This window comes from Procambarus clarkii, chromosome 9 (genome assembly GCF_040958095.1).
Source record: "Procambarus clarkii isolate CNS0578487 chromosome 9, FALCON_Pclarkii_2.0, whole genome shotgun sequence".
Lineage (NCBI taxonomy): Eukaryota > Metazoa > Arthropoda > Malacostraca > Decapoda > Cambaridae > Procambarus > Procambarus clarkii.
The window spans coordinates 5,938,597-5,952,457 of NC_091158.1; the positions used below are offsets into that span (position 1 = coordinate 5,938,597).

The 13,861-nt window shown below is 43.0% G+C and overlaps 1 protein-coding gene across 1 annotated transcript in view; it reads left to right on the plus strand.

The window, feature by feature from the left end:
- The window catches only part of LOC138362772 (fap1 adhesin-like), a 12,452-nt gene extending 643 nt beyond the window's left edge, over window positions 1-11,809 (plus strand). The window contains exon 2 of the mRNA XM_069321328.1: window positions 11,334-11,809. Coding sequence (XP_069177429.1) covers window positions 11,334-11,809 — 476 coding nt within the window. The remainder of the gene's footprint in view (window positions 1-11,333) is intronic.
- The last annotated feature ends 2,052 nt before the right edge of the window (window positions 11,810-13,861 follow it).

The window sequence follows — 13,861 nt, forward strand, 5'->3', positions numbered from 1 at the left end:
AATTTCGGGATAGCAATTTGAAATTGATTTCAAATTTAAAACTGAATTTAGGTATAAATACACAAAAGAATAAGGTAGTTCAAGCTTTTGTTCACCCCCCTTCAGTACATCGTGTTTATATTATTATTACATACATTATTATTAATAATATATATATATATATATATATATATATATATATATATATATATATATATATATATATATATATATATATATATATATATCGTATCTAGTAGCCAGAATGCACTTCTCAGCCTACTATGCAAGGCCCAATTTGCCTAATAAGCCAAGTTTTCATGAATCAATTGTTTTTCGACTACCTAACCTAACATAACCTATAAAGATAGGTTAGGTAGGGTAGGTTAGGTAGGGTTGGTTAGGTTCGGTCATATATCTACGTTAATTTTAACTCTAATAAAAAAAAATTGACCTCATACATAGAGAAAAGGGTTGCTTTATCATTTCATAAGAAAAAAAATATAGTAAATATATTAATTCAGTAAAACTTGGCTTATTAGGCAAATCGGGCCTTGAATAGTAGGCTGAGAAGTGAGTTCTGGCTACTAGGTACGACATTATATATATATATATATATATATATATATATATATATATTATATATATATATATATATATATATATATATATATATATATATATATATATATATATATGGACAGCCTCCACGGTTTTTGGCGTATCCAGTACTATAACCACTCTGCTAGCAGACTGTACAAAAGTATTGGAATGTCGTATGACTTGAATCCTACACCAGACAGGTCTCTTGACAGTTTTGGTCACATATTTTATCAAATCACTTCACAAGAGCTGTCGGGTAATGGATTTAAGTCATACGACTTTCCAATATTTTTGTACAGTCTGCTGGCAGAGTGACTATAGTACTTGACACACCAAGGGACATGGTCGAGGCCCTGGCTGACCGGGTTCAAATCCTTCACGAGTCAAGAGTTTTGCACATAATATGCACTTCGTTTTATTATCACCGGTTCCATATTCCAAGTTACATTATATGCTTCCAAGCCTGAGCCGCATGTGTTGCAGCCTCAGCTGTATTCCAAACATTTCTCCCTGAGTGAAATCAGTGTTTTGACTCACATGATGTGTTGCATGGTTTGACGTTGTTGTTGTTTTAGATTTAGCTACTCAGAACAAAATGTCCATGTAGCACGGGCTATGGTGAGCCCGTCATGGTTTGACTTCTCTCGTATATTATATACCTCTCCTCGCTACTTCTGCCTGAGCCTGAATATTTCTTATTTTGATTTGTTTCGTGATTAAAACACATTCAATATCAACTTGTGGCCTCCATGTGGCGCGGGATAGCAGGAGTTGCATTTTAATAATGATTGTCACGGAGTCAAGTATGTTGACAATGGAACTCGCTATAGTTTACGAAGCCTATTGTGCAAATTTAACTCTATAAATAGAAGATAAAACAAACGAATCAAACCATACCCCTCCCTAATGAACCAACCCCATACCCCTCCCTAATGAACCAACCCCATACCCCTCCCTAATGAACCAACCCCATACCCCTCCCTAATGAACCAACCCCATACCCCTCCCTAATGAACCAACCCCATACTCCTCCCTAATGAACCAACCCCATACCCCTCCCTAATGAACCAACCCCATACCCCTCCCTAATGAACCAACCCCATACTCCTCCCTAATGAACCAACCCCATACTCCTCCCTAATGAACCAACCCCATACTCCTCCCTAATGAACCAACCCCATACTCCTCCCTAATGAACCAACCCCATACTCCTCCCTAATGAACCAACCCCATACCCCTCCCTAATGAACCAACCCCATACCCCTCCCTAATGAACCAACCCCATACCCCTCCCTAATGAACCTGTTACGTACTCCTAGCAGAATACGTATATAAATTTAAAATAACTTGTTTTGTTTCCATTATATCATTGCCTCTATATGTACACACATTGTGTTTTTGGTAAATTATCGTGTGGTGTGGCAGCGTTAGTGGAGACAGGAGCGCGGTTGCGTTGCAGTTGCACACGTCTAGTACCTGTCAGAGTCGGGAAAGCTGGACCTGTTCAGTTTGGGAGTTCCAGATGTCACTTTTATTTAGTATATATAATTGTTTATTTTCTGTAATTAAACAGGTGGCATTCTACTTATATATTTTGTAAGTAACTATTATATGTAATTTGCAGTCTTGTGTGTTTTGAGAACAAGTGGTTGTTCAATTAGTTTTAAATATTAAAAAGTCCTTAGTTTCCATCCCTCATCCTGGGATGAGGCAGACGGGAGGTGAGAATTTGGGTGGCGACAGAGCGAGAGTTCAGTAGCTGAACGGGACTCGACGGAGTAACATGTGGGAGATAAGTCTGTTTATTTCTTGTTGTGCCATATTTTATTATATTAAGTGAAATGACAATACTTTTGGTTTGTTGTATAAGTTAACTTTACCATCTGTGTTTTTATATTATACTGTCTTGAATATATATCTATATAATATTTTGTATCTATTCTTCAGTCCTAAAGGAAGATTTTTATTTATGTGCTCATTACTTATCAAGGGGTTATACTGGTGACCCGCTCTTGAGAACAGCAGTTTTCTCGTATCCCTAGACGTAATTAAAGCTTGGCTGCTGTAGGGTCACGAGCCGTAACGAACGATAGGTAACAGAGTTATGGGGGCCTGTGCCGGGAAATATTGTTCCCACTTAACCTTAATTATGCTAATCTAACCTTGCCTTCCTAGGTACCAGTGTGTTAAGTGTCTGTGTGTTTCTTAAGAACTATTCCATGTGCCAAGCAAGCCTTCCTGTGTGTTAAGTAACAACGTTTCACGATTTTGAGGTAAGTCATCCTATATATTTTGTTTGTGCAGTGAGGCCAAGCGAATTTTCAGTGTGGTGACAATTTTACAGTGAAGTGTAGTGCAGTGCCATTGTTTTTAATTATTGTTGTGAATCAAGTGCCAAGTGTTAGTAACGATGGAGGAGAAAGTTGCAGCGTTGGTGGCTCACCCAGACTTTGAAAGGATTCAGAGCCTTAAAAAGACCGAGTTAATACAAATGGCAAATCAGTTGGATTTGACCGCCAACAATAGAATGGTTAAAGCCCAAATATTGAAAGTCATTGTGACACATTTTGTTGAGAATGGGGAGTTAGATGAAGAAATTCTAGGAGAGTTAAAAGAGGAGTCGAGTGATCAGATGACGTTAAAGCGTCTTGAGTTAGAAGCGCAAATAGCCAATGCTAAGCTTGAAGCTCAAAAAGAACAGAGAATATTAGAACTTGAAGCTCAAAAGGAACAAACTAGGCAATTAGAGATTCAACAACAAATGGCTGACACTAACTTCAGGCTTGAATCACAGCGTATGGCAGCTGGGCATGGAAATACTAGTAATGTTTCAATAAATAGTGATAATAATCCCATCAGGATGAATAAGTATATAGAGTTACCCAAGTTCAATGAGGAGGATCCTGAGGTTTTCTTTGCACATTTTTATAAAATTGCCATCAGTATGAACTGGCCAAGGGATCAGTGGGTAGCCATTATGCAGTCTCAATTTAAGGGGCGTAGTCAGGAGGTTTTTACATCCCTACCTGACGCTCAGTTTTGATTATGAATTTGTAAAGAAAAGCATCTTAAATGCATACCAAATAAATCCAGAGGCACACAGGCAAAAGTTTAGAAACCTAAGGAGGATAAGGGATCAGACAATAGCAGATTTTACTCGTCAGAAGACGAATTTTTGCAACAGATGGTTAAAGTCACTTTCAGTCACTGACTTTGATGCTCTAAAGAATCTTCTTATAATGGAAGAAGTATTGTCATGTCTCCCAGACCAGTTGTCTACTTTTATGGCAGAACAAAAGAATGTAACAGACATTTATGAGCTGTCAAAGCTCGCGGATGAGCATGAGTTGTTGACTAAGGCCCAGTTTACGGCCACTTCACCTAAGTCTAGTCGTAGAGTAAATTATAATGCTCACCGAACTCCTTATCAGAATCCATCCCGTCCTAGTGCTCCAGTTACTCCCATGAGCTCTTCTCTTACAAAACCTAACCCTGCTACTTCATTGTCAGGAATGTCAAATAATAATAAGGTTATTTCTAAACCTACAGTTGGTTCCACAAGCGTGTCCACTGTAAGGTCCTGTTCCCATTGTAAGAGAAAAGGCCATGGAATTAATTCATGTTTTATATTGCACCCTGAGTTACGACCAACTGGTCTCATTTATTGCAGAGGTGTGCAAAATAAACTTACTAATAAACATGTAACTGTAAACCCCAATTGGGTGAAACAGTATTCACCATATATGTCTTCAGGTGAAGTTTTGTGTATTAATGGGAAGTGGAAGCCAGTGGTTATTCTTCGTGATACAGGTGCTTCCCAAACCATAATTTCATCCAGTATTCTTTCTGATGTTGAAAAAGAGAGATACTGGAAAGTTTGTTGTTCTTCAGAGTGTTGCAGGATGTAAAACTGTACCTCTAATAGACATTAATTTCAGATCCACCATTACACCAAGTTTATGCACTGTGGGTGTTAGTACACAGTTGCCCATCCCAGGTGTGGATGTTATATTGGGTAATGATGTGGCCATAAATCATGTTGTGGGTGAGATTGATCCCCGTTTGTGTAAACAGCCAGTTGCAGACCATGTTTATTCTGCCTGTGCTGAAGTTAGTTCTATGAATGAACCTGTTGTAGAAGATGGTTTTGTCCATTCTACCTGTGCTGATGTCAGTACTAATATAAATCCAGTTGTCAGTTCTGATGTTGTTACTCAAGCATTTGTTCCAGTAACCAGTACCCCTTCAGTGGAGAAGTGGGATGTGGTTGTTCCAGATTCCTGTGTGGCCGATTTAGTTGTTGAGAGTAAGCCTGATACTATGACTCTGCTTTATTCCAATAAATTGGGAAAGGATGTCCATGTACCATTGTCTTGCCCGCTCACTACGAACGTTGTGCCAGGAGTTGAGAGAAACTTGAAAGCCACGACTCTATTGTATTCCAGCCAAGTGAATGGTTTAGGACAAGATGTCGGGTTGGCAGAAGTATTCCCGCTCACTCCAAGTTTCGAATCAGTTGTCGAGAGTAAGTCCGTTGTAGAGGCCCCGCCTCACCCTAGTCAAGGTGATATAATAGGGGAGGAGGTCAAACTACCTGTTACTTGCCCGCTCGCTTCAGATTCCCTTCATTTATGTGCATTGAGTAGAACTGACCCTAAGATTTCAGAGAGAAGCAAGGAGACAGTCTGTACTGTAGATCCAGTTTTGGAGAGTGTGGGAAAGCAGCCAGAGGATCAGCTTCTGTTGAGTAGATGGAGACCCATTGAGCCTCCCTCTTCAGTTGTCTGTGAGGATGTGACCCAGCTTGGTAGTGATAAGATTGATTGATTGTGAGCAGACAGTACTCCAAGCAGCTCCAGAAGTCATGGGAGGAAATTTTGGTAAAATCATTGAGTGGTAAAGTAGCATTTGGATCTAAGTTGCGGAGTTGTGATTCTTATTCTATGTGGAGTAAGTATTTCTCATTGTGTACATTGAGTCAGAGTGTGTGTAGGATGTTGAAATCTACTTTTATTCTGCAGGAGCCATTTTCTTGTGAAGTAATGGACTGTGGGACATCTTTGTCAATCCTTGTGGTGGAGCAGAGAGAGTTTACTCAAGTAGGTTGTCCATCCAGTTCTGAGGAAGTGGTGAGTTATGCTAGAGCAGTGTCTCTATATTCAGATCCAGTTAATTTTGATGCACGAGTGATAAAAGTGCATGTTCCACTCAAGTGTGGTGTTGACTTTCAGAGTCATATTGGAGTTGATTTTCAGAGTCATATTGTGGGTGAAGGATTAAATCATACTGGGGAGCAGATGTTTGAGGCTTCAGGTGTGTATTTCAAGTTGGGGGATAAGGTTATCCTACCTAGTGTTAATCATTGTGAAGGGTTTCAGATTGTCCTTGGGTGTTTCCCAGGTAATCTGCTGTTCATCTTCAAGATGTTAAGACCCTTAAACCTCTTGGTTGATTGGTTGTCATCAGACGTAAATCACTTGGGAAGTGATGGTGAGGGTTGTAAAGTTTTCGGCATGTTTTATTTAGTCTTTTGGAAGACTAGACGGTTGATGAAAGTGTGGGTTGTGTTCAAGTTCACCATCAGGGGGTGTGAACTTGTCTTCGGAGTTCTGATTGAGATATGGTGCCTAGGCATATGCCTGTTTTCTTTCACTGATCGTTTTGACAGAGTTATGAGGCAATTGATTTCTGTGTTCCTTATGGATCATCTGAGTCAGTTCGATCAGGTAGTCTTTGCACTTATCTTGGGTTGTATTTCTTGGTTTGAAGGTCAAAGGTTTGCTAAGTCAGTGTCTTGTGTTTCGGAAGGTTCTATGAATGGGAAAGTCCTATGCATAATTGTGAGGTTTAATGCTAATTTCTCTAATTTTAGTATCCATTGGGCGAGAGTATGTGTTCCACAGAGGATCAAGAGTGATGAAGAGCAGATGTCTGTGTCAGAGCATACCCAGGAGAAGTCCCAAATCTACTCAACATCCAGTCAGCTTCAATTTAGCAGTTCAGCTCCAGAAAAGGGGAGAAATGGAAAATGGAGTCTGTCTTGGAAAAATTCACCATGTGGAAAAGGGATCACATGGAAATACGGAACTGATCTTGGAGAAATAGTAGAAACATATGAAAAGCTAATTTGCCATAACTGTGTGAAAGCAGCTACCTTTATTGACAATTCTATTCATGCTACTAATGATACTGTTGTAGATAGGAGTGTGAAATATGATCTGAAACAAAGTGAAATAAATGAGATAGTACCTTGGAGAGATAAATTTGCATACTCCAGTGACACATATGTAGAACATAGTCATAAGACTGAAATTTCTGAGTTTCCTGTAAGACTATATTTGGCGTGTTTTCATTTTTGTCCAGAAATGTGTTCTTATTACTTATACATGTTTGGTGAAATTAATACCATAAATCTCAAGTGTCATACATTTTCCTTTGAGAAAATGCCATTGATCTTCAATCTATTGCATTTTTTTTCTTGGAGGTGGAAGTGTTACGTACTCCTAGCAGAATACGTATATAAATTTAAAATAACTTGTTTTGTTTCCATTATATCATTGCCTGTATATGTGCACACATTGTGTTTTTGGTAAATTATCGTGTGGTGTGGCAGCGTTAGTGGAGACAGGAGCGCGGTTGCGTTGCAGTTGCACACGTCTAGTACCTGTCAGAGTCGAGAAAGCTGGACCTGTTCAGTTTGGGAGTTCCAGATGTCACTTTTATTTAGTATATATAATTGTTTATTTTCTGTAATTAAACAGGTGGCATTCTACTTATATATTTTGTAAGTAACTATTATATGTAATTTGCAGTCTTATGTGTTTTGAGAACAAGTGGTTGTTCAATTAGTTTTAAATATTAAAAAGTCCTTAGTTTCCATCCCTCATCCTGGGATGAGGCAGACGGGAGGTGAGAATTTGGGTGGCGACAGAGCGAGAGTTCAGTAGCTGAACGGGACTCGACGGAGTAACATGTGGGAGATAAGTCTGTTTATTTCTTGTTGTGCCATATTTTATTATATTAAGTGAAATGACAATACTTTTGGTTTGTTGTATAAGTTAACTTTACCATCTGTGTTTTTATATTATACTGTCTTGAATATATATCTATATAATATTTTGTATCTATTCTTCAGTCCTAAAGGAAGATTTTTATTTATGTGCTCATTACTTATCAAGGGGTTATACTGGTGACCCGCTCTTGAGAACAGCAGTTTTCTCGTATCCCTAGACGTAATTAAAGCTTGGCTGCTGTAGGGTCACGAGCCGTAACGAACGATAGGTAACAGAACCAACCCCATACCCCTCCCTAATGAACCAAACCATACCCCTCCCTAATGAACCATACCCCTCCCTAATGAACCAAACCATACCCCTCCCTAATGAACCATACCCCTCCCTAATGAACCAACCCCATACCCCTCCCTAATGAACCAACCCCATACTCCTCCCTAATGAACCAACCCCATACCCCTCCCTAATGAACCAACCCCATACCCCTCCCTAATGAACCAAACCATACCCCTCCCTAATGAACCATACCCCTCCCTAATGAACCAACCCCATACTCCTCCCTAATGAACCAAACCATACCCCTCCCAAATGAACCAAACCATACCCCTCCCAAATGAACCAAACCATACCCCTCCCAAATGAACCAAACCATACCCCTCCCAAATGAACCAAACCATACCCCTCCCAAATGAACCAAACCATACCCCTCCCAAATGAACCAAACCATACCCCTCCCAAATGAACCAAACCAAACCCCTCCCTAACGAACCAAACCCCTCCCTAACGAACCAAACCCCTCCCTAACGAACCAAACCCCTCCCTAACGAACCAAACCCCTCCCTAACGAACCAAACCCCTCCCTAACGAACCAAACCCCTCCCTAACGAACCAAACCCCTCCCTAACGAACCAAACCCCTCCCTAACGAACCAAACCCCTCCCTAACGAACCAAACCCCTCCCTAACGAACCAAACCCCTCCCTAACGAACCAAACCCCTCCCTAACGAACCAAACCCCTCCCTAACGAACCAAACCCCTCCCTAACGAACCAAACCCCTCCCTAACGAACCAAACCCCTCCCTAATGAACCAAACCCCTCCCTAACGAACCAAACCCCTCCCTAATGAACCAAACCATACCCCCGAACCCATACAAAATTGTAAAATCTAGCTTGTCTTGATATTATCTTTGTGTCCGCGTGCGTGAGTGTAAGAACCCAACCCTACACGTTGTAGCCCCTCGGAGGGAGAGTGAAGGTGGTTGTTTAGTCCATAATGAGCGTGAGAGGTAAACAAGGCAAGAGACAAGAGCGGCCACTCACCAGAAAACAACGCCCGAGTAAAATGCGTGAAAAACCTGAGAGGCACAACCCTTAATTATGAGCTCTGAAAAACTTGTTCGTCTCTCTCCTCAAATTCCGCAACATTATATCTCGTTGCTCTGGACTTGGCGCCTGCTGCCCTCGCTAACACGCGCATGTACACGCACGCACGCACGCACGCACACTTAGGACATGCATAGGAGGGAGAAACTTAAGTGTTTAATGAAACTAACATTTCTACCTCAACTGGTATAACACCTGGGAGTACAGAAGTTATTCAACTAGGCCTCACAACATTAGACCCAAACTAGGTAGTTTGTGTATAGACACAATCCAATACGTGGATATGGAGTATATACCTATTACATTACTAAATGTAAACAAGGGATTATAATTAATTACGTCATTGGGAAAGCTGCTCCATGTATTTACTAGCTGATTAATGAAGTATTTTACTTCGTTTGGCAATGCTAATGTATTTTTTTGAGTCAAGACTTTAATGCCATTAATATTCTTCAATACTTGTATTAAGTTGCATATGATTCTTTTTTCAAACTAGTTATTTTGCTTGTTTGCTTCTGCCAGACGTTCCGCCGTCACGCTTCAAGTCTCGTCCACTTTTTTCATTTTAACCTGGAGAAGGATTCATTAGCAGTGGTGGTCCTGTTCCTTCTGCAGAAGCCAGAGTCCTAAAATCTCCTTTATTTGATGAACTTATTAGTTACAATTAGGAATAAACTTATATAATGGCAAGATACTAACATGTGGAGTACAGGATGAACCAGGAGCCAGGAACCACAGCTTTCACATGGTCGGTTCCATTGATTTTACGCGAATCTATATCTTAATCAAATATGTTCCATCTGCGCGTTAGCCTAGGAATGAATGTTCTTGAAAAAAAATGTACAGCCAGTATCCGACTGTTGACTGCTGAGCGCCTTGCGTTGTGGTTGCCACCTTTTGAGTGTCCACTTTGTTAGGTCAGGTGAGGAGCTTTGACGACATTAGCAATATACTTAACAGGAAGTACGCCAACAAATCCTCGCACTTGCTGGGTTAGGTCCTGGCTCTACCCTCTGCGACACCTAAGCTTCTATACTCTCCACACTAACCTTCCGCCTGTCCCACTTTCCAGACCCCCTTCATCCACAGATCTACAGGACCAGCTACTGGTACTGGCAATGGCTTCAAACAGCCTCCACTTACTGGCTATTCATGCCTATGCCACCTCTGGGGTGGCTTAATCTTAATCAATCAATCATGTCCCTTACGGGCTATTGATGCCCGTGACACCTTGAGTGGCTTCATCAATCAACATACCTCCAGTGATGAACGCTCTGATGCACTTACAAATCCAACCAGAAGGAATCAAGACCAGAGGCGAACCTTCTCATTAGGTTCTCCACCTTGTCCACAATTCTGATCAATTATGAGTAGATGGCCATAGAGTAGAACGATGCATACTCAAGATAGGAGGGAAATTACGCTTCACATAAGGTTTTAAACCCCCTGGTGTCAGGAAGTATGAGAGGCGCCGGAGGACTGTACCTGGTGTACTTGCTTGCTGGGTCAAGCACGTGGTTCCTCATGTTTACTGAATGGTCAAACTTCATTCTCAAGAGAACTTCATCACTGGACACTTATATTTGTGCCACTCATGTCCCCACCTGTCTCACCTGCAGCATCATGCTCCCTAATCATCATCCCGGGTTTTCTCAGCCTCAAACCTGAACTGCCATTGTCTTTTATCGTTAGATATTGCTGCGAGGTGTAATTAATGGTCTTCATAGTAGTTGGTATTTCCGGCTTTCCTATGTGTAAAGGTTAGAGTGTAGTGATAACCATAGGCCTGAGCTTTAGAGATGAAATTAATCAGTTCATTCGAATAGAAATTTCACAAGGAGCCAAGCACACTACCTTGCGACAAGCTGGTATCACTCGAGTTGCCTTCAGATTCTACTCCACTGAGGACTACCCTTAAAGATTGTTCTTGAAGATAGTCCCTTATTAGTTGTGAAATAGAGCTTCAGATACCTAGAGCTTAAAGCTGTGCTAGTAGTACAAAGCGCCAATCAAATGCTCCTGAAATATCCCGTGCGACAACACGGCTCATCTTGAATTCATCCAGTGACTGATGCCACTTTGTGGAGAGCTTTACCAGAAGACCAGCAGCACACCCACTTTTCCTAGCACCATATTATCGACAGCATAGCCTCCAGTGATGGTAAACAAAAATGCTGTCTTATGTTGAGATTGTCTCAAGAATTTTGACACTTATAGAGAGCATTAACAGTAGTTGCTGTACTCTACCGTTGGTCTGTAGTTACCGACCACTGAGTGACTCTTCCTTCGGTACTTGAACATCTGCCGTCTTCCATAGGGAGGGCTAAGTTCCTAGAGATAGTCATTGTTCGTAGAGGCGTGTGAATGGCGGAGCCAGCAGGTCCGTGAATGGCGGAGCCAGCAGGTCCGTGAATGGCGGAGCCAGCAGGTCCGTGAATGGCGGAGCCACCAGGTCCGTGAATGGCGGAGCCAGCAGGTCCGTGAATGGCGGAGCCACCAGGTCCGTGAATGGCGGAACCAGCAGGTCCGTGAATGGCTGAGCCAGCAGGTCCGTGAATGGCTGAGCCAGCAGGTCCGTGAATGGCTGAGCCAGCAGGTCCGTGAATGGCTGAGCCAGCAGGTCCGTGAATGGCTGAGCCAGCAGGTCCGTGAATGGCTGAGCCAGCAGGTCCGTGAATGGCTGAGCCAGCAGGTCCGTGAATGGCTGAGCCAGCAGGTCCGTGAATGGCTGAGCCAGCAGGTCCGTGAATGGCTGAGCCAGCAGGTCCGTGAATGGCTGAGCCAGCAGGTCCGTGAATGGCTGAGCCAGCAGGTCCGCACAACTGCGTAACAGTCTCTTAAGCTGATCTTATTCGCCCCCCCTGTCTTAACCGTGTCGTGTGGCTGAGGAAGATGATGGATTTCAACCTGCTGAGCCTACACTTCAGATAAGCTTGCCAGTGCTTGGGTCAAGCTGTGGAGGAGGATGTTCAGGATGGAGGGCCTGCATCTTGGCAGCAGTGTGCTTTGTTTCTCCCCCCCCCAGCCCTCCCCCCCTGCCCTCTTTCCCCGCCCTCTTCCCCCACCCTCTTCCCCCACCCTCTTTCCCCACCCTCTTCTATCATTACCTATTCTGCACCACACAAGGCTCATGCGAGGAACCGGCCTGCCAAAATAATGCTGCCAGAGAGGGAGGAATAATGCTGCCAGGAATGGGGGGCTCAATTCTACCAGGGAGGGGGGGGGGGTCAACGCTGCCTACCTATCCAAATTGAAGACACATTACCCTACATTAGCTACGCCCACGCGAGCACACCAAGGTCTATCATTACCTAATCCTCCCTATCTTGTACGCTCGGTCCCAGCTGACACTTCTGCATACGGGTGTGTGTTATGGGAGGGTGGAGGAGGGGTCGTGGTTTGAGGTTATACATTATGGGTGGGTGGAGGAGGGGTCGTGGTTTGAGGTTATACATTATGGGTGGGTGGAGGAGGGGTCGTGGTTTGAGGTTATACATTATGGGAGGGTGGGGGAGGGGTCGTGGTTTGAGGTTATACATTATGGGAGGGTGGAGGAGGGGTCGTGGTTTGAGGTTATGTATTATGGGAGGGTGGGGGAGGGGTCGTGGTTTGAGGTTATACATTAAGGGAGGGTGGAGGAGGGGTCGTGGTTTGAGGTTATACACTATGAGAGGGTGGAGGAGGGGTCGTGGTTTGAGGTTATGTACACGGAACTTCGGAAGGAAAAGCACAAGACATGATAAAGAACGTGAGACTTTACGGAACATTTTATTACAGATTTAATGTGAAAATATTAAAGGAGATTAATACTTTACAGATTCTATGGGTTTGAAGTTGTGAAAATCATGGTGTTGAGGTCATAGAGACCGGTGAGGGAGACCACAATGTGCAAGCAGCGTACAGGATAATCAAGAGACCAGAGACCACACCCGAGATTAAGCACACCCCAAGATCCATCAATTCTGCCGATTATTTTTTCCTATGCGCTGCCAGTATGGTTATACAACACAGACATACATACTGCTGGTACAAACGTGGTTGCGAGCGGGAAATGGGGGGGGGGGAGAGGGGGAGAGAGGCGGGGGTTTATTTAGAACTCTGACATTCATAATATTACATCAGTATGGGACTATAGTAGCACGTTTTAGGTACGAATGGTTTCGGACAGCTATAATTTGGTGCCTGTATTTTTATCTCGACATCAACGAGAGAATGACCACGACCCCAGTTTAGGCACAGGCTGTTGACCAAACGTTTCCCGCGTCGAGTCGCATACCCTGCAGGGTACAACCCGGAGGAAGGTGGTGTCAGGGCATAGGGCATCCCTTGGTCAAGAAGTCTCGCACATCAATGATATTTTGCACTAGTCACACTTAACTTTACTACTCGGGTATTTTTTTGTATATATACAAGAGTTCTAACATTCTTGTAAAGCCACTAGCATGCATAGAGTTTCGGGCAGGTCCTTAATCCTAATTATTCCCCGGAATACGACCCGCCAAAACGTGTAACATCCAGGTACCCATTCACTGCTGGGTGAACAGAGGCTACAATTACGGATTGGCCCCAGTAAGTCCTCCCCGGCCAGGATACGAACCCAGGCCAAAGCGCTGGCGAAGTGCCGGGCGACTGTTTTACCACTGCGCCACGGGGACGGCGCAGGTCTAACCAGCCTAACATACGACGAAACTACGACGTTCGAACAAGTTTTAACACCTAACACATTGTAGCAACTTTCTAACACGTCCTAAGTACTTTATAATAAGACGTAACAACTTTGCAACAAGTTGTAACAAGGTAACAATAGGGTCCTTAACGTTGTGTGTGTCTGCAAGGCGTCCACTTGACCGTTGTTGAGAGGCAATACATGTCGACGTCATCA